Raw genomic sequence first — 19,685 nt, 5'->3', positions numbered from 1 at the left:
GCTGGTCAAGGAGAGTTGAGTTGTTGTTTTACTGTGCGATCATCATACTATCTAGAGAGAACTGAATACAATTTTCTCTTGAGCCCGCAACCACCCAAAACAACCAAACAACAGCCAAGTAACCGACTGCAGTCAAACACCTTAGCAAGTGCACAACAACAGCCTGGTAACAACTGAGGTCTAGCATATTGTAGCGGTGCCGGTGAGGTTTGAATGGTCAAGCATCGCTCACATTTCTTCAGAAAATGTTAAAACCTTTCCTTTCTTTCTTTTTTTGTCAGAGTGACCAATAAACATGAAAGGTTTCAAGCATGAAAGCTGTTCTTTTATCTATATGCAGACTAAGAGCAATACAGCAACACACTGTAGGATGCTATGACGAATCAGACCAGAGAGTGTCTCTCAGCTTCCATAAGCAACGTCATGCAGACAGTAGAAAGACAGGACAGGACAAAATGTAAAATGAAGTGTTGTATTTAGAAACTAGAGCATGCTTAAAAAAGGAAGAGATAAAACCTACAGTGGGGAAATGCCTCAAATATAGATGGTTTTCAAGTAAGACCACAGAAAATGCAGCTCCTTCAACTTCTTGTAACACTCAGAGACATCCGAAGAGGACCTGACAGAAGACAGCGACTACACTTCTGAATCCTGAGACGGCACGTACACAAATACCTCTTACACAAAGTTGTCTGACAGCTCAGGAATAAAACATGCACTTTATTTTATTTTAAGGTTGGTTGACATTTAAAAAAAAAAACAGGTAATGAAAATGATATATATAATGCTAAATCATCATTCTGTTTCAGAAAATCTATGGCTTTTTATTAAAAAAATCCAACAATTCTTCCCCATCAGAGGCTTCAGACCTTTCTCCACACATCATTCATTTTCTTCTGTGAAGCAAGAAATAAAAAGTGCTGATATTTACACAGGCAAGCAAGAGAACACACAAACACATGTACACTGCCTAAGCCCCACTAAAGTCTTACAAAAGGCCATCAGTTCTCATGTTTCACAAGACATAACACTAAAACTCTAACTAAAACTATTAAGGATCGATTTCATTGATTGAAATAAAGCTGAAATAAAATATAAATAGTTAACAAAAAACTTAAACTTAAAAAAATGAACTGAAATTAGAAATGTTGCCTTGGCAACTAAATCAAATAAAGTAAGCTGATATTGAAGTACTAACGACACTAAATTAACAGTGTGAAAAACAACTTCAATTTAGTTGAATGTTGGTCTGACTTGTACATAATATTCTATAAATCTGTATTTCTTCTGAAGATTTATAGAATATTATGTTCATTATGGACTATTTTTATGATACTTTTATGGAGCTTTTTTGTCATTTATGACAGTATAAACCTAGCCTAGATGCCAGCCGAACTTAGCCCCGCCCACAACATTTTTAGGTCGGGAAGTTCGGTCTGGACTTGATCCATTGTGGAGCCATTATGCTCGAACCAGAGCTGTTCGGACCAATCAAATTGTCAGGGCGGGCTTTATACGATTATGGACAGATGATCAACAGTAACGTAATCATCCACGTCACCAAAGAGCGCTTGGGTTGAATTCGTTTAGAACAAAGATGACTGCCGCTGGAGAATTGAGATTTCACGAGTTCACACTTACAAATAAGTCAGATAGAATAAATGCATATTTGACGTGCTCCTCCCGAACTTTGTTTATGAAACATCATGTAGATTCTGTCATCGATTCTGTTATAGAAGATATCGACAGCGCATTAATTTTAAAAGAGGAACAGAGAACCGTGATCAAGGCATTTGTCGATTGGAAAGATGAATGAAGAACATACGTCACTTACTCCGTTGCTCTGATTGGTTGTAGGTCTATCCAATTGAGTGCAGAGGCATTTTCTTTCCTGGTTCGGTTAAAACACGCCCCTTAATCACAGCCCAATGGAGCAGTATCAGACTCATATTCTGACTAGAATCTGAGTATGACGACGTCAGGCTAGTATAAACCATCATAGACTTTCCTTGTATGGACAAAAGCAGCTCAGACATTGGAACATTTCGTTTTGCATTTCACAGATAGAGTTGAGTAAATGATCATGACATGAACAATAACCATTGTGCTCTTGAGAGACACCTAACCCTAAAATAATTGCTTGAGTAAAAGCTAAAATGTCAAATACAGTGAGGAAAATAAGTATTTGAACACCCTGCTATTTTGCAAGTTCTCCCACTTAGAAATCATGGAGGGGTCTGAAATTGTCATCGTAGGTGCATGTCCACTGTGAGAGACATAATCTAAAAAAAAAAAATCCAGAAATCACAATGTATGATTTTTTAACTATTTATTTGTATGATACAGCTGCAAATAAGTATTTGAACACCTGAGAAAATCAATGTTAATATTTGGTACAGTAGCCTTTGTTTGCAATTACAGAGGTCAAACGTTTCCTGTAGTTTTTCACCAGGTTTGCACACACTGCAGGAGGGATTTTGGCCCACTCCTCCACACAGATCTTCTCTAGATCAGTCAGGTTTCTGGGCTGTCGCTGAGAAACACGGAGTTTGAGCTCCCTCCAAAGATTCTCTATTGGGTTTAGGTCTGGAGACTGGCTAGGCCACGCCAGAACCTTGATATGCTTCTTACAGAGCCACTCCTTGGTTATCCTGGCTGTGTGCTTCGGGTCATTGTCATGTTGGAAGACCCAGCCTCGACCCATCTTCAATGCTCTAACTGAGGGAAGGAGGTTGTTCCCCAAAATCTCGCAATACATGGCCCCGGTCATCCTCTCCTTAATACAGTGCGGTCGCCCTGTCCCATGTGCAGAAAAACACCCCCAAAGCATGATGCTACCAGCCCCATGCTTCACAGTAGGGATGGTGTTCTTGGGATGGTACTCATCATTCTTCTTCCTCCAAACACGTTTAGTGGAATTATGACCAAAAAGTTCTATTTTGGTCTCATCTGACCACATGACTTTCTCCCATGACTCCTCTGGATCATCCAAATGGTCATTGGCAAACTTAAGACGGGCCTTGACATGTGCTGGTTTAAGCAGGGGAACCTTCCGTGCCATGCATGATTTCAAACCATGACGTCTTAGTGTATTACCAACAGTAACCTTGGAAACGGTGGTCCCAGCTCTTTTCAGGTCATTGACCAGCTCCTCCCGTGTAGTTCTGGGCTGATTTCTCACCTTTCTTAGGATCATTGAGACCCCACGAGGTGAGATCTTGCATGGAGCCCCAGTCCGAGGGAGATTGACAGTCATGTTTAGCTTCTTCCATTTTCTAATGATTGCTCCAACAGTGGACCTTTTTTCACCAAGCTGCTTGGCAATTTCCCCGTAGCCCTTTCCAGCCTTGTGGAGGTGTACAATTTTGTCTCTAGTGTTTTTTGGACAGCTCTTTGGTCTTGGCCATGTTAGTAGTTGGATTCTTACTGATTGTATGGGGTGGACAGGTGTCTTTATGCAGCTAACGACCTCAAACAGGTGCATCTAATTTAGGATAATAAATGGAGTGGAGGTGGACATTTTAAAGGCAGACTAACAGGTCTTTGAGGGTCAGAATTCTAGCTGATAGACAGGTGTTCAAATACTTATTTGCAGCTGTATCATACAAATAAATAGTTAAAAAATCATATATTGTGATTTCTGATTTTTTTTTTTTTTAGATTATGTCTCTCACAGTGGACATGCACCTACGATGACAATTTCAGACCCCTCCATGATTTCCAAGTGGGAAAACTTGCAAAATAGCAGGGTGTTCAAATACTTATTTTCCTCACTGTATGTCAAAAGTAATTAATTATATTGCAGACTGTCATAAGAGCATTCAGATGTTCAGCACGGTATTCTGAATATAAGCATTTGTATGGAGTGCAGCATTTCAACATTAAAAAGATGCAAGATTATTGCATCCAATTCAAGCCATTTTAAATCTTTTCTAATCAACAAACATATCCAGTTCCATTGATGCAAGACAGATTTTGGTGCTGCTGAACATGCTCTACCCTGGCGGGACGAGAGTTAGTTCTCCTCACAGCTCAGTCAATATAAAAACAAGCTTACGTGACATGACTATTGGCACAGATATTGTTCCAATAGCAGGAGATGCTGTGCCTGAGGGTGGAGGCGTGCTGCTTGATTCATGCTCATTCTGCCAGACAAGCGCCAGTCAGTTCACTCAAACCAAATCCCTGTCTCGCGGGGATCAGCGAGCCCCGTACCGAGACACTCGAAAAGACACAATCAATACGTCTTCTTCAGAGCCCAGCAGTCCAAAGGCAGACTCAGGCTGAGAAGCTCTAACGATTTATTTCAGATTCAACATTGATATCATTTTTCACAGATAATCTAGGCAGGCACAAGAAAGTGGAATATGACCGGTCAGAAAATTATGCGAGACACCTAAAAAAGGACAAAAGAATTTTGCTTTGAGAAAACATCTGCTGAAAGATGCATGAGAGAAAGTTTTACCGGAAAATATGCTACAATCGAATTCTATATAGGCCTGGTTTCACAGACAGGACTTAGACTAAAGGGATAGTTCGCCCCAAAATTTGAATTCTGTCATCACTTTTTTCCCTCCATTAACAGCTACGCAACTACCGCTTTGACGCTTCAAAAAGTTCATAAAAAGATTGTAAAACTAATTCATATAAATTGTGCAGTTTAGTCCAAATTGTCTAAAGAGACTTGATCTCTTTATATGATAAACAGATTGAATTTAGACTTTTATTCACATATAAACATTGATCAGGAAACAAAAACAGAAACTCAACCGAACCTGCATGACGACAGAGAACAAACCTCTTGCTGAAGCGCAAACATGCTGCGTAACACGAGAATGAAGCTCAACTGATAAAATATTGGGCCTATGCTAAATAAAAAAATAAAGCATGCTTATTGACACAATAAAATAATTATTTAAAAAACAATAGACCTATAGATGAAAAATAGATCAAAATAACAATGGTATTCTATCTGAGAAGACTCTGCAAATATGATTTCCTCCAAGTATTAAATGCATTTGATTCATATGAGCATTAATGTCTTCATGTCACACAGGAAAGTTTTCTTAAAGGTCATACAGCTCTCTGGGTCTCAAAGGTCTGACAGCTCTCTGTAACTCAATGGTTTGACACAAATTATTGTATTGTCTTTGTATGTGGGTTTCAAACATCTAGTACTTCTAAAGCTCTTTTTTTAAATGATGTCCTCTATATCCAAATTTTAGTATCATCAATTTTAACAGCTGTTGGGTAAATAGGTGCACACAATAAAATCACACCAACATATACTCAGTCAACTAGGCCTACATAAGGGATTTTTAACTAAATGGCTGAACTGTGTTCTTTAATATCAGGTATACTGTCACATTTTTGTTGGAGCAACTGATATGTATTTAAATGCTATAAATTTATACAATTTATGAAAAACTTTTATACCATTTTTAAGAAAAGATGATGAAAACAAATATTGGATATTTCTGTATGTTACCTTATCATTTTTGCTGTTTCTTGAATTGTTTTGTTGCCTATTTCATAAATATTTTAAGGTGTCTGCAAATAAATGCACACTTCCAAAACTCACTCTGAATAAAAAATAAAAAAAAAAGGTAAAAAATCAACTAGCCTCATATTAGTAATAGTAGTAGATCTTGTTGGTGAAAAAGTTAAAATGTTCATGATTGTCAACACTCTCCTTCACATTTCTCTGAATTCGCGTAATTTTAAGTATAACCTAGAACCCAATGCTTTACACTGAGATACATTTTACAACATTTTATATGATTATGCCTTATTTCTTTATTAAACAATTATGTTGTGTTATGTTGATTATTTGAAGAGCGCAATGAGCTGTCATGTGAAGGTAGCCTAATGTCAAATGACACAACATCACCGGTCTGAAATCTGTTTCAAATGGAAATAAAGCCATAGTTATTATAGCCTACGGACAGCCATAGGTAGCTGTTAATAAATATGGGCTTACCGATCATGCTGTTATATCTGTTACAGCCCAGATTCACTCCAGTGTGTGACTTTGGTGTTTGTTGACATGTCGCGTGCGCTAACAGGGCAAAACAGCACGGAATCATGGGAAATGTAGTTCATGAGAGCTCGCTCTGCAGCGGAGGGGAAATAATCAGCGTAGGAGATGACGAATGACACGTTCTCTGAATTTCTCTAAATTTAATTCAGCTACAACATGATTAGTTCAAATTCAGGTGGGTCTGACAGGTAACAGTGCTAAAGACTTGAGCGGTGGAAAAACTACATTTCCTGGTTCGATAAACGTCAGAGGAAGTTATTGGACCAGCATGTTCTTTGCAAGTGATTTATTGGAGGTAAATCCACAGTTTGATGGTGATGATCAGAGCAGGTGCATATAAAATCAGGTAACAAAAATATGCAACGATTCTGTTCATAAAATCATAAAATTGCCAGTACTTGAGCAGAGGGTTTTTTTTTTTTTTTTTACAAACAGTCACAAAATGTTTTTTCACCTCATACTAAAAATATATTTGAGCTTTAGTTTATTTTATTAAAATGTTCCCAATCTTTGCCCAAATGTGTCTAAATGCAGCTTAAAACTATGATTTGTTTTTTAGTTTCTTCTTATTTTCTAACATCAATTTTTAAATGTACAAATTTACTAAATTTACTGCTAAAATACAAATTTACAAAGTAAATACATTTTAAATTATAACAGTGTTATAGATTTTGCCTACACTACATCATATTTACCATAAATAAATAAAAATAGATAGATATGGATAGATATATGTTCTACTTGTCTTCCTGCCAAGCTGAAGACTGACTCCAAATTGTGTCACTTCTTAGGTTTTATTATCAAATGTTTAATTGTGCAAGAACACAGTTGCAGTCAGAATGTGGGACAGATATAAATATTATATTTTTTGTAATTATTATTATTATTTACCCATTATTTATTTATTGAATTCTAACAAAATATTTTTTTCTGCAGGTATAGCATATACTGCAGATATTTCATCAGGCCCTATATTAATTCTGGATGTTATACCAGTGCCTGATTGTTTTTTGGAGGGCTTATAAAAGTGTGAAATGGACTTCTGTTTTGTTCGTTTCACCTGTTTCCAGGCTGACCTGGGAATAATCCTGTTGAAATATACCTCTACTAGTTTTATGTTATCTTGTGGTCTTACTTTTGAGATGTTAACAATTTACAAAATATCATAAAGCCAGCTGAATTTGGTGCACAATCCCTCCCAAATTGTTGCACCAGCACACAAGTTAAAATATTGTTTCTGCAAATTTCAACTGTATACCAATATTGTTTAGCAGTTTCCCGTGTCAAAATCACAGATCCAATTTGGATCAACATCCAAGAAAATCTGAACAGTTTAGTGGTTACCTAAATCTGCAAGTCCAAGACTGTTTCATGGAAATTGTGAAGTTCAATATTGACCTTTTGAGGTTCTCATATTGTAACGTTGTTGTGTATTTGCTGAACTTGCACGAGTGGCTTTTGGTTTACTTGGTCTTTCACTCTAAAATGCAGTGCATATTTTGATGTGCACTGTCAATGCATTATTCAGTTCAAAGACAGAGCCATTTAACTCTTCCAAATAGGATTTGGTCTGTCCCAGAATTGCTTGCCCTGTTTAAAGATCTATCTTACGAAGATGTTTGTTGTGTACACTTTAATAAATGCAAGAACCTGTTAAATCTGGAAGAGCAGCAAATGATTTAAACCTCATTAATATTCAAATTGAAAAGGCATCAATGTTATGTTTTCTACATCTCTACAAATATGATGTGGCATATAACAACCTTACTCGCATGGTAAAATGACTGACTAAACAGGATTCAATTTGCATATTAATGAGCTAGATGACAGATTATAATATTTTTCCTTTTCCCTCAAGGGACAGACTCCTTTTTAGATGTTTCGTTTTTCAGGAATAGCTGATTACTTTAAAGAAAAATAAAACAGATAACTTACAGAACAATAGAAGTTAATTTGATCTTGTGTTCATCAGGTAAACATTTTAGTCTATGCGAATGCGAATGATTATTGCTGCTTTCAAGTCATGTTAGACTGATTGTATTATAATTGAGACTGTATAACTAATTGCTGCGATTTGTGAGCTTTTCTCAACAAAACTACATTTCTCATAATTTTGGGTGCATAAAATCATAAAATACATTGACAGACCATCAATTAAAGGACATACATTGTTGCACTATAGTGCTAAAAAAAAACCTTTCTTTGTCGGTAAGTATAAGGGAAAATGCCCAACAATTATTATTTGTTCTGGACAAAATCACTAGCACAGCATGATGCAATTGCAATTTCTGAACTCGGAAATAACTTCCCAAAAGTATTTGAACGCAGTATTTTTCAGGTTCCAGTCCTTTTTAAATATAAAGGCATTTCTTCTAAATGTTGGCTTTGTGTGCAACAATTGCCATTCTCAGAACTGTTATTTTCTATGCCTGTCAATTAAAAAGGTGACATAAATTTGCACGATGAGGACTGTTGGCCAGGAAGCTGTTAATGTCAAATCTTATTTAAATTACAGAGTTTAGGAAAGAGAAAAAATATTATAATAATAAATAAGACATGAAAATGCAAAGTGCCGGAAACATTTAACTGTGTGTTTCACAGAGCAACTTTTTTTGTTGTTTTATTGGTCTCTTTTGTACCTCCTTTGGCCATGATTTCTGTTTAGCTCCAGTTCTCATAGTGACACTACTATATAAAACAGATTAGAATCTTTATTTATTGCCTCACGGCCAGAGCCTGCAGAATTTGTTTCCGTCACTTTCACGCAATGTCACCATAGAACAGCACATGAACTTATTACAGAGACAATTCCCCTGGAGCAACCTGAGGTTAAGTGCCTTTCTCAAGGGCACAATAGTGATGGCTCATGGCTCACTCGTTAGAGGGATTGAAGCGGCCTTAACCACTACTACACACCACATACACACTTACATGTGTTGCAAGACCTTAATCAAGATTCACTTACAATGTAATGGCACTTTCACACTAGGACCCCCTTTTCCATCAGACCACGTGAGATGGTTTATATGATCTTCCTCTCTCACCGAAGAACACCTATGCCTGACCAGAGAGTTGAATTCACCCCTTGCCCCTACCCCTTGGCCCTACCCCTCCGTTCTGCGCGTTGCCGTGAAGGGGTAGGGTTGTCTCGATTCTCTTTTGGTTGGAGGGGTAGGGGTAGGGGGAAGGGCCAGATAGCCCTTGAAACGAAGATTTTTCGGGACCACACTTCAAACGAAGGGGTATGAGAAATGTACCTGCATACACCGGCTACAGAGGCAACATGACTGCCAATAATCATTTTCTTTATGTCACATTCAATCTTGTGTTCATATTTACGGTCATGTTCTTCAAAGAAACGGTTGCAAAAAAATCGCTAAAGTTCGTTAACAATATGACGCGTGTAAAAAGCAAAAGTTTGAAGCGAAGTGGACGCGTGAATGAGGCGAATTCGCGTCCACGCCACGCTAAACGCCATATTCGTGCCGCAAGACCTCCAGACGCGCGCGTAAACGCGTCTTAACATTGAAATCACTCGCACCAGACGCTCTATTCGCGTTTGGTGTGAACGCAGCATTAGGCGTCGAAGATATCGTCATCGCCATTGTTTTCTGCGAACTTAAGAAGAAAAATGCAAAAAATAGCTGTAACTCACGCAAGACTACAGCTGACGACGGCATCTTGGAAGTTTGTGATTAACATTGACGCATGTCCTATGACGTAGGCGCTAGCAACGACGTATAATGACATGTAACGGTGTAGTAGTGGTGTCCCATTTCTTATGGTGTGTTCACACCAAACGCGAAGTGTATATTCGCATCGCGTTACTCGCTCTAGATTAGGGGAGAGTGGGGTAAGATGAGCCAGTTTTTACTTGTGTGGATCTCAAGGCAAGGGAAATTGAGACAGAAGTACAATGAAGACATCCACTGTTAATTTGGGATGTTGCCTATAAACTGAAAATTAAAAAATGCACCTATGACAAAGAGCCTTGAAAATATGACCTCAGAAAAAAAAGTGTTCATGTGACTCAACTTACCCCAGGCTAGGGGGTAAATCCCAGTCAGTGGGTAAATTGAGACATCTGGGGGTAAATTGACCATCCTATCTTTCACTTTTTTATGCAAGCATAATAATAAAAAAACTTGCCTCTTTAAAATAATAATTTAATAACACACTTACCTTTCTAAACAATGTTAACCCTCTGGGGTCTGAGGTGTTTTTGGGGTCCTTGGGATGTTTTGAAATGCCCTGACATTTGTGCTTTTTTCAGTTGCTTATACACATATTAATGGCAAAGGTGTAAATGCACTATTTAGCACAAAACAGGGCTACCATAATATGTGAGCAACATGTATGTACATGTTTGTATTTTTGAGAGAATAATGTTTATGCGTGGTTATTAAAAAAACTAAATCTTCTCCCCAAATGTGTCACTAATATAAAGCACAATACAAATAATTTTAATAGAAGGCTTATATTGACCTTCTAAGATTTAGCTTACATCTACCTTGTAAATATATGTTTTGCTATTTTATTAAAAAGATTACAATTACAACAACAATTACAATTTCAACAATATTTCAAGTGTACTCTTTCTTTGTAAAAAATAAATTATAGGCCTACATTTTACTATATGTATTCATTTATTTGAATATAGCCTACATTGGAACAAATACTATAGTAACATCTTAGTTGATGATTTTATTTTTTACAAAAAAATAAATAAATACTGTGCGTATATATATATATACAACATATGAGCAGAAATTGCTAAACAAAAGCTTATTTGATGTGGCAGTAGTCTATTTTAAAAAACTTTATAATTTATCCAAAACTAGTCAACAAAATATTGTCTTTCATATTTCGGCCGAATGTATCGTTTTTATGAAATATTAGGGTATATAAATGTTAATTGCATTTTAATATGTTGCTTATACAAAGACATTTTATTTCAACACAATTTAGTAGATTTTCTCCATTTCAAAAAGGTTGAACCACTGGTTCAATTTACCCCACATCATCTGGCTCACTTTGCCCCATAGCCACCATTTTGGTAAAAACGGCCTAGCTTAGCAATTCAGGATAACCTTTAGCTTAATGATTCACATGGTTTTAAATGTTGACAAATCACCAACATGTACCATACACAACTTTAGACCTAGATCAATTTGCTTTGACAAAACGGCTAATATACCTGAAATGCAGAAAATTTACTTTAACAAGCAAAAAAGGTGTTTTTGTGGAAAAGACAACTTCCCTCTTGTCCCATGTGCTTCTCCTCTTCACAGCAATATATAAATGATGGAGTCCTTCAAAATGTATGGTCCCATGACACCAAATGTGCATAGTTGCCTAGAAACAGGGGGTGGGTCAACTTACCCACTGGCTCATTTTACCCCACTCTCCCCTACTCGCGGGATGTTTTTCTTGTTTTTCGCGTCACTCGCGAATAAAAACATCCCGCGAAAAGGAGTGTGTCATCATCATCAACAACAACACAATTTCTTTCTGCCATAATTTTTCCATCATGTCTGAAATAAATGATATTGCTGCTCTGTACTTGTTGTGGAAGTCCCAAATATGGAGGAAAGCCAAACGCCGACGTGTCTGGGTTCACAGCACCATCCAGAGGCGCACTCAACTCGGTGAATTTCACCGTCTTCACGCGAATTTTCCGCTCGAGTTGAAATTTTTCAACTTGCGCGGAAGACGCGATTGGGGCGATTATCGAGCTTTCGCGGCAAACGCGTCGCCCAATTCGCGTCATTCGCGCTGCCCGGCGCAAATTCGCGTCTATTCGCGTCTTTGCATTGACTTTGTATGTAATCTACTCGCGCAAATAATTAAATTCGCGTTTGGTGTGAACACACCATTAGGGGAATATTTTCACCCCTTGCCTTGCTACGCCACTCTGTTTCAAGGGGCAAGGGTAAGGGGTAGGCGAAGGGTTAGGGGTAGGCGAAGGGGTATAAAATAGAATTGGGATTGGGCCTCAGTGTCTCAGTTCATCGATGGGAGGAAACCTAGCATGGTTGTTGTAGGTTTTTGAGAATTTTACCAAATGTTAGACTTGACCTTAAAGCCAGAACCGTCATTTAACAACACTACCAGCTTCAGTTCTTCTGGTTTCAGGTTCAGTTACTGGCAAGAGAGAAGAAGGGTACAGAAAAGCAATGGCTCAAAGTCATATTATTAAGGAGAATAGAATTATCTGACAAAACTAAAAAAATACTACACTTCTTCTCAATGTTATGGGGGACGGTTAGGAACCAGGATTTTGAAAAATGCAGCTCGGTTGCAAATTAGGCACTGGCTCTGGCACCAACCCCAGTGGAAAAGCAGTATCAGGTCATTAGAGAAAGAGATAGAGTTGTTTTTGAACCAGATTTAGTGTTGACATGTTATTGCACTCCAATGAGAATGATTAGAAGAAAATGATTAGAAGTTTTCAGACTCTTCGGACTATATTGTGCACATGTAAAGGACCTTCTACATGACTTATGAGTTCAGCTCTGCTCCTGGAGATCCATTGTCCTGTAGAGTTTAGCTCCAAACACAATTAAACAACTAAATCAACTAATCTATAGAGCTGCGCCAGCAAGCAAAAAAATTGCTGCCTTCGGAGGATGCATTCGAAGGAAGGAAGGCAACAAGGCACGTCCGAATCCAATGTTAGCTTCAGTCCCTGAAGATACCTTCATCTGATGGATGTTTGAAGGCAGCATAGATATGTCCTTCACTGTTCACTCCCTTTGATATCCCACAATGCTGTGCGTTCCATTCCGTGACAGTTGAGCCAAAAAATAAATATGGCATCTAAAAGTTGCGGTTGGTGGTCAGTTTGTGTGTAAATGTACGTTTTTGGCCAACTTTATCCACTTTTGATGTTATTTCTAGCAAGCAATTACTATTGTAGTAATTAAATATTTGCTTAGTTTTCACCAAATCTCGCTTTATTAAGTTGTAGATCACAACAGGTTAGAAATAAACTGCCTGACGTCAGGTCCTGATTTTCACTTTGCAGTGTATTAAAACTTTTGCCAGCTCAAAAACGGTGAATTTTTACAGTGCATGTTCCCCGCTTCCTATATCAACTATAGCGAACTTGTAAAATTGCCCATCCGTGATACTATCTGCAATGCTTTTCACGTGGAGGTCAAATCAAAAGCCTTGATGCGATTCATGTGAAAGAGCCTTGAGAACTTTAGCTTCATCTAGTCAAGATGTTGTATAATTCTACTCATATTCTAGCCACAAAAGCCATATTTGTTCACCTGAAAATGACAAAGGAATATATCTTTTGCAGCAAGTGTCATCTGAATGTAGAGTCAAAGACTAAATGTCAAGAGCATCGGCGGTGATATGTGATGAATAACTGGAGACCTGTTCTTCCTGCCTTACGCTCTTTGTCCTCTCGCTGGTCACTCTTCCTCTAGGAGCCTTGCTGAGCTGTAGTAAGATAAAGGCAGGTGTGTGGGGATTCGGTCAATACGTGGATCGATGTCTCCACAGGCGAAGCTGCTCTCGCTCAGTTGAGGCTGCCACACCATGACTGCCCGTGTGTTTCTAACATCTTTTCCACATCCAGTCTTCCCCATATGGTATCTTTTATACTGCACTTATCTGATCCTGACCTTTTTCAAATGTTTTGTTTTCTCAACGTGTTTCTTTTCTTTTCTTTCCTTTTTTTTTTTTATTGTTTCCCTTTACATGGGTACTTTTCCCATGCTTTGTCACTCATCAATTCTGTTTTGTAGCTGTGTATTATTTATTAAATTCTTCAAGTGGAGGTACATCTGGGCTCAAGTGTTTACTGTGTTTACTGCACTCTTTGGCTAAAGGCCAGTACATCAGAGCAGGGACATATAAGAGACAAGCCACGAGTTGAAAAATGAATGGGAATCCGCTATAACATTATAGATCATGCTATGTTTTCCTGTACTTCAATTTTTTTTAGATTTCCACAATCCAAAATATCTGTGCTTGATAAAATCTTTGCAACGTGTGCTCGTTTTCATGTCGTTAGCTTAGCAAAATGCTATGGTCAAACTATTAAAATAATTGCAAGTTGAGTCTCTCTTGTTGAGTTTCTGCCTGTGTAAAGCACTTCAAATCAATCGCCTATGAGGTATGACAGTCAGGATGCTACCTTTGATGGCAGCTACCTATGTGTGGCAGCATGCCAGGTTTTGGAACGGAGCCGGTTTGCTCCCCTGATTCCCTTTTAACTCAGAGTTATGTACAGTACATATCTCTACTAGATTTGGCACCACTCTGGTTCAAAACAGCTAAACAAATTCTTTTAGCTTTTCATCACGACTTAATCTCAGCTTGCTCTTAGACTCCTGCCGCTGTGAAGTTCCACTCGTAGGTGGATGCTCTTATCCATTTACTGTCTTTGATTTACAGTTCCCATCCACTTCCATAAGCCCACTCTATTCATTCAATATCTCTTCTGCTATTTTACGTCCCTGTAGATAGAGGCACGGGAAAAGTCTTTTCTGTGACTTTTATCACCGTATGCAATAATTCAATTTCTGACACCAAATCATCAACACGATCAGCGTGTATCTCGGAGGTGTGTCGGGAATCGGGATGCATCGGGATGTGAATGATTTGAAAGGAAAAACCCTTCAAAAGTGGAATGAGGATTGAGAGTGGGGTAGCTGGCTGATGACAGCCAGGGGGGCTTTTTCCGACAGGCTGATCTCTCTCATTCATCATCATTTGGCTTTTTAATGGTCTGACAGCTCTGGCAATGCTGAGGAACTGCTGTGTCGCTTTCTCCGTCCCTCTATCTCACTCATGAGCCTCCAACTGTTGTCGCAGTGTCGCTCGATCCCCCGCCGCAGATGCCATGCTGGCATGTTTCCCGTTGGCACGGAGGAGCCAGATTGGTACCGGGATCAACTCCAAGCTGTCAGAGATCTGCCTCAGATCCAGGAAACTGTAGCAGGGCGGTTGCAACTGACAAATATACTGTGAGTCGGAGAAGAGGGACTTATGTCGCAAAGTTATTTAGTTTCAAATGCGAGTGATGGTGAGTGTTTTCGCAATCTGTGATTGTTAGGATAAAGATGTTCGCTAAGAGGGTGCAGCAGATTTGCTTGGTCAAGTCAAGTCACCTTTATTTATATTGCGCTTTATACAATACAGATAGTTTCAAAGCAGTTAGCGGGAAAATTATGCATTCCGGCTGTTGTTCAGCTGAAGTCAGTTCAGTGTTGATTCAGTTCCTTTGTAACGATCATCAATCATTAAATTAGTTTAATCAATAAAGCAGTTTTGCAAAAAAACAAAAAAACAATGTCATCGTCCAGCTCAGTTCAGGTCTCATTCAACAGCGTCAGTTGAATATTAAGAGTCCCCAACTAAGCAAGCCAGTGGCGACAGGAACCCAAACTCCATCAGGGACAGAATGGAGAAAAAAACCTTGGGAGAAACCAGGCTCAGTCTGGGGGCCAGTTCTCCTCTGGTGAACATGGTGTTTGGTGCTAATTAATAAAGCAAAATTCCCACCTAAATGCACTAAAGGAGTGCTTAAGTAGAAGTAGATTCCTAAGAGAGATGCTAGCTGTCTTAGTAATTTTTGCTACAACGCAAAACATTTTTTTACACAGATTTTCTCATCATCGGGATCTAGATTGAATCTACAACTACAGCATATCAGGAGATATTCACAGCTCATTGATTCATTCTCATTCTGTTGTTGCAAGGAATGCTTAAAGCATTTTTACATTTAGAATTTCTGAATTATTTTACATATTATTATTGATGTAGGAATTCAGTAATCTTGACAGAGTGCATTTCTGTTCAATATGAATCCACTTGTGTGACAACAATGTAATTATGTAGAGATAATTGAGTCTTTTGCCTCAAGATGTCTCACTTCTGCAGAAAGGCCAACTTTAAATGTAGCTTTAAAAACTTTGACCTGAAAGCAAAGTGCTCTATTCAGCAAAAAACACATAAATCCAAACACTGAGGTACGACTGTTCCTATCATCAAGTAATGGTTGAGGCTGAATCATTGAAGGCACGATGTGTAGAATATAATCTGCACTGAACCCACGAACAGCATTTGTGCTCAGGCTTGTTGCTGCTTGTATACACCTGAAGTAGTGCTGGGCGGTATGACCAAAAATCCACATCACGGTATTTTTCTAAATTACACCGGTTTCACGGTATATGACGGTATTTTTTTTTTCCAAGCATGACTGGGTGTAAAACACATTTTTCACTGAGTGAGAGAGGAAATACTGCAGTCGATTGACTTAGAATGCCCTATTTTACTGGCACGAGTGAATATTGTAGAAAAAAAATCCACATTATTAATACAGGTTTGCAAGGCTGTTTACAAAGAGGTGCCAGCAGGAGGCGCTTTAGGAGCGGCAGAAATAGCGGTTTCCCCGGTAACGGCTGTACACAAAGCAGCAACGCTCATAAACGCTGCTTTATCAGGAAAGATAAAGAAAGATTCAATCGTAATAACAAAGAAACTTCTCTAAAGACCGTCAGTTCACTTCAGATACATTAATATACAGTGAGGAAAATAAGTATTTGAACACCCTGCTATTTTGCAAGTTCTCCCACTTAGAAATCATGGAGGGGTCTGAAATTGTCATCGTAGGTGCATGTCCACTGTGAGAGACATAATCTAAAAAAAAAATCCAGAAATCACAATGTATGATTTTTTAACTATTTACTGAGAACACCTGAGAAAATCAATGTTAATATTTGGTACAGTAGCCTTTGTTTGCAATTACAGAGGTCAAACGTTTCCTGTAGTTTTTCACCAGGTTTGCACACACTGCAGGAGGGATTTTGGCCCACTCCTCCACACAGATCTTCTCTAGATCAGTCAGGTTTCTGGGCTGTCGCTGAGAAACACGGAGTTTGAGCTCCCTCCAAAGATTCTCTATTGGGTTTAGGTCTGGAGACTGGCTAGGCCACGCCAGAACCTTGATATGCTTCTTACAGAGCCACTCCTTGGTTATCCTGGCTGTGTGCTTCGGGTCATTGTCATGTTGGAAGACCCAGCCTCGACCCATCTTCAATGCTCTAACTGAGGGAAGGAGGTTGTTCCCCAAAATCTCGCAATACATGGCCCCGGTCATCCTCTCCTTAATACAGTGCAGTCGCCCTGTCCCATGTGTAGAAAAACACCCCCAAAGCATGATGCTACCACCCCCATGCTTCACAGTAGGGATGGTGTTCTTGGGATGGTACTCATCATTCTTCTTCCTCCAAACACGTTTAGTGGAATTATGACCAAAAAGTTATATTTTGGTCTCATCTGACCACATGACTTTCTCCCATGACTCCTCTGGATCATCCAAATGGTCATTGGCAAACTTAAGACGGGCCTTGACATGTGCTGGTTTAAGCAGGGGAACCTTCCGTGCCATGCATGATTTCAAACCATGACGTCTTAGTGTATTACCAACAGTAACCTTGGAAACGGTGGTCCCAGCTCTATTCAGGTCATTGACCAGCTCCTCCCGTGTAGTTCTGGGCTGATTTCTCACCTTTCTTAGGATCATTGAGACCCCACGAGGTGAGATCTTGCATGGAGCCCCAGTCCGAGGGAGAATGACAGTCATGTTTAGCTTCTTCCATTTTCTAATGATTGCTCCAACAGTGGACCTTTTTTCACCAAGCTGCTTGGCAATTTCCCCGTAGCCCTTTCCAGCCTTGTGGAGGTGTACAATTTTGTCTCTAGTGTCTTTGGACAGCTCTTTGGTCTTGGCCATGTTAGTAGTTGGATTCTTACTGATTGTATGGGGTGGACAGGTGTCTTTATGCAGCTAACGACCTCAAACAGGTGCATCTAATTTAGGATAATAAATGGACTGGAGGTGGACATTTTAAAGGCAGACTAACAGGTATTTGAGGGTCAGAATTCTAGCTGATAGACAGGTGTTCAAATACTTATTTGCAGCTGTATCATACAAATAAATAGTTAAAAAAATCATATATTGTGATTTCTGGATTATTTTTTTTAGATTATGTCTCTCACAGTGGACATGCACCTACGATGACAATTTCAGACCCCTCCATGATTTCCAAGTGGGAAAACTTGCAAAATAGCAGGGTGTTCAAATACTTATTTTCCTCACTGTAAAAACACCCGCGCCGCGTTTTGATTTTGAAACATGCAGTGCTCATGTTTATTCAACGATGTCAATGCCAACCACAAATAAATTTTCCAAAAGGCTGTGTTGATATTGTGAACCAATGTATGGGAAACACTGTAATATAATTTGACAGCTATCAATTATAGTTTAACCTATCCAGCTTCACAGTCACGCTTAGTAAGGCCCTGTCCCAAATGGCACACTTCATATGCACTTTCAGTCTTGTGGACTTACAATGGCTGCCGCGTGTCCGTTAAGTCCGTGAAACCGTAGGGTGTCCCATTTGTCATTTTAGGCCTCAGAAGGGTGCTCGCGAGCGCCCCCTCTGCGGTCGATATGTGCCCTCGATGCGCACTTTTGGCGAGCCTTCACTGATGCGGGTTCCGCAGCAGACTTCTTCCCGACAGTCAAAGCGGCATTACGTCATGAAAGTGCAGACTCGTAGGAAGACCACGAGTGCTTAGGGTGCCATTGGGGACAGGGCCTAACACGTGCATCACCACAGTGCAACAGTGAAAAAGGACCCTCTCAAACAGTGTCGCGCCGCATTCCGATCTTTATTAAAGTGACATACACTGCGGTATTTTAAAAATTCATATCATAACAAAAATAAACACTGGTATTCGGTATGAACCGGTACACTGCCCAGCACTAACCTGAAGAGAGAAAATGTGATATTTCTCCATTGATTTCTCAGCAGGGGTACTGTAATAAACCATTTAAGTGTGCAATTAAAAAAAGGTTATTTATATGTTGAATTATGTTTTTAAAATATGCGTGCGGAGTGTGACATCATACTTTGACAGATGCGGTGTAAAAGAATTTGTCCGCTCTGCGCAAATCCACTGTCAGTGTTGTGTAAGGTAGGCACTATAGGCAGGTTTGTCCATTTCTATTTACTCTCGCTCTGCATGCTCTTTTATTGTATATGACAGTGTAAACAGCTCAATAACCCTTTCATTAAAAGGCTTAATTTATGTCCCATAGACCGGTCCATTGCATTAATATTGCAAGCAGTATCAATAATGTCAAAAATGTGATGTGCAGTCATGTGCAGACACATGTCTGGGTGTGTATTCTGTGTACGAGTGTTCTCACCAATACACTTCGCCGAATTTTGAAGAGTTTTATCGACTTGATATTGTTTCTTATTTGTTGATACTGTTTGAATAAGATTCCCCATTTCTCTGAGATTCCAGGGTGTCTCTGGTAGGGTTCCCCACCACTGTACCCTTTTTCTTTTCTCTAAAGTGGAGAGTTAATCCTGACTCCTGAGGGTCTTACAGCCCCCTATGTAATGCACCCTCAGGAATACATTGTCGGTGGAGAGTGAGGCTCCATTCAATTACATCCACTTCATGACATAATCAAGTAAGAAAGCTTCCTTACTTCCTGTGGTTGTCTTTTGTCATAACAGAGGTGACGTTCATCTATGAAAGCAAATGTCCTTGTCTTATATTACAAGAAGTGACACCGTTGCAAAAGCATTATGTGTGGTAACTTGAA

General features: G+C 39.1%; 1 protein-coding gene across 1 annotated transcript in view; it reads right to left on the bottom strand.

Annotated features, from left to right (window-relative positions):
- Positions 1–6,070, bottom strand: part of prkn (parkin RBR E3 ubiquitin protein ligase) — a 153,560-nt gene extending 147,490 nt beyond the window's left edge. Inside the window, exon 1 of the mRNA XM_084093279.1 lies at positions 5,981–6,070. Within this exon, the coding sequence (XP_083949405.1) occupies positions 5,981–5,987 (7 nt within the window). The 5' untranslated portion in view covers positions 5,988–6,070. The remainder of the gene's footprint in view (positions 1–5,980) is intronic.
- Between the last annotated feature and the right edge of the window lie 13,615 nt (positions 6,071–19,685).

Source organism: Abramis brama (assembly GCF_963993115.1).
Source record: "Abramis brama genome assembly, chromosome: 19".
NCBI lineage: Eukaryota > Metazoa > Chordata > Actinopteri > Cypriniformes > Leuciscidae > Abramis > Abramis brama.
Note: the sequence above shows the minus strand (reverse complement) of the source record. Positions and strands in the feature narration are given on the sequence as shown.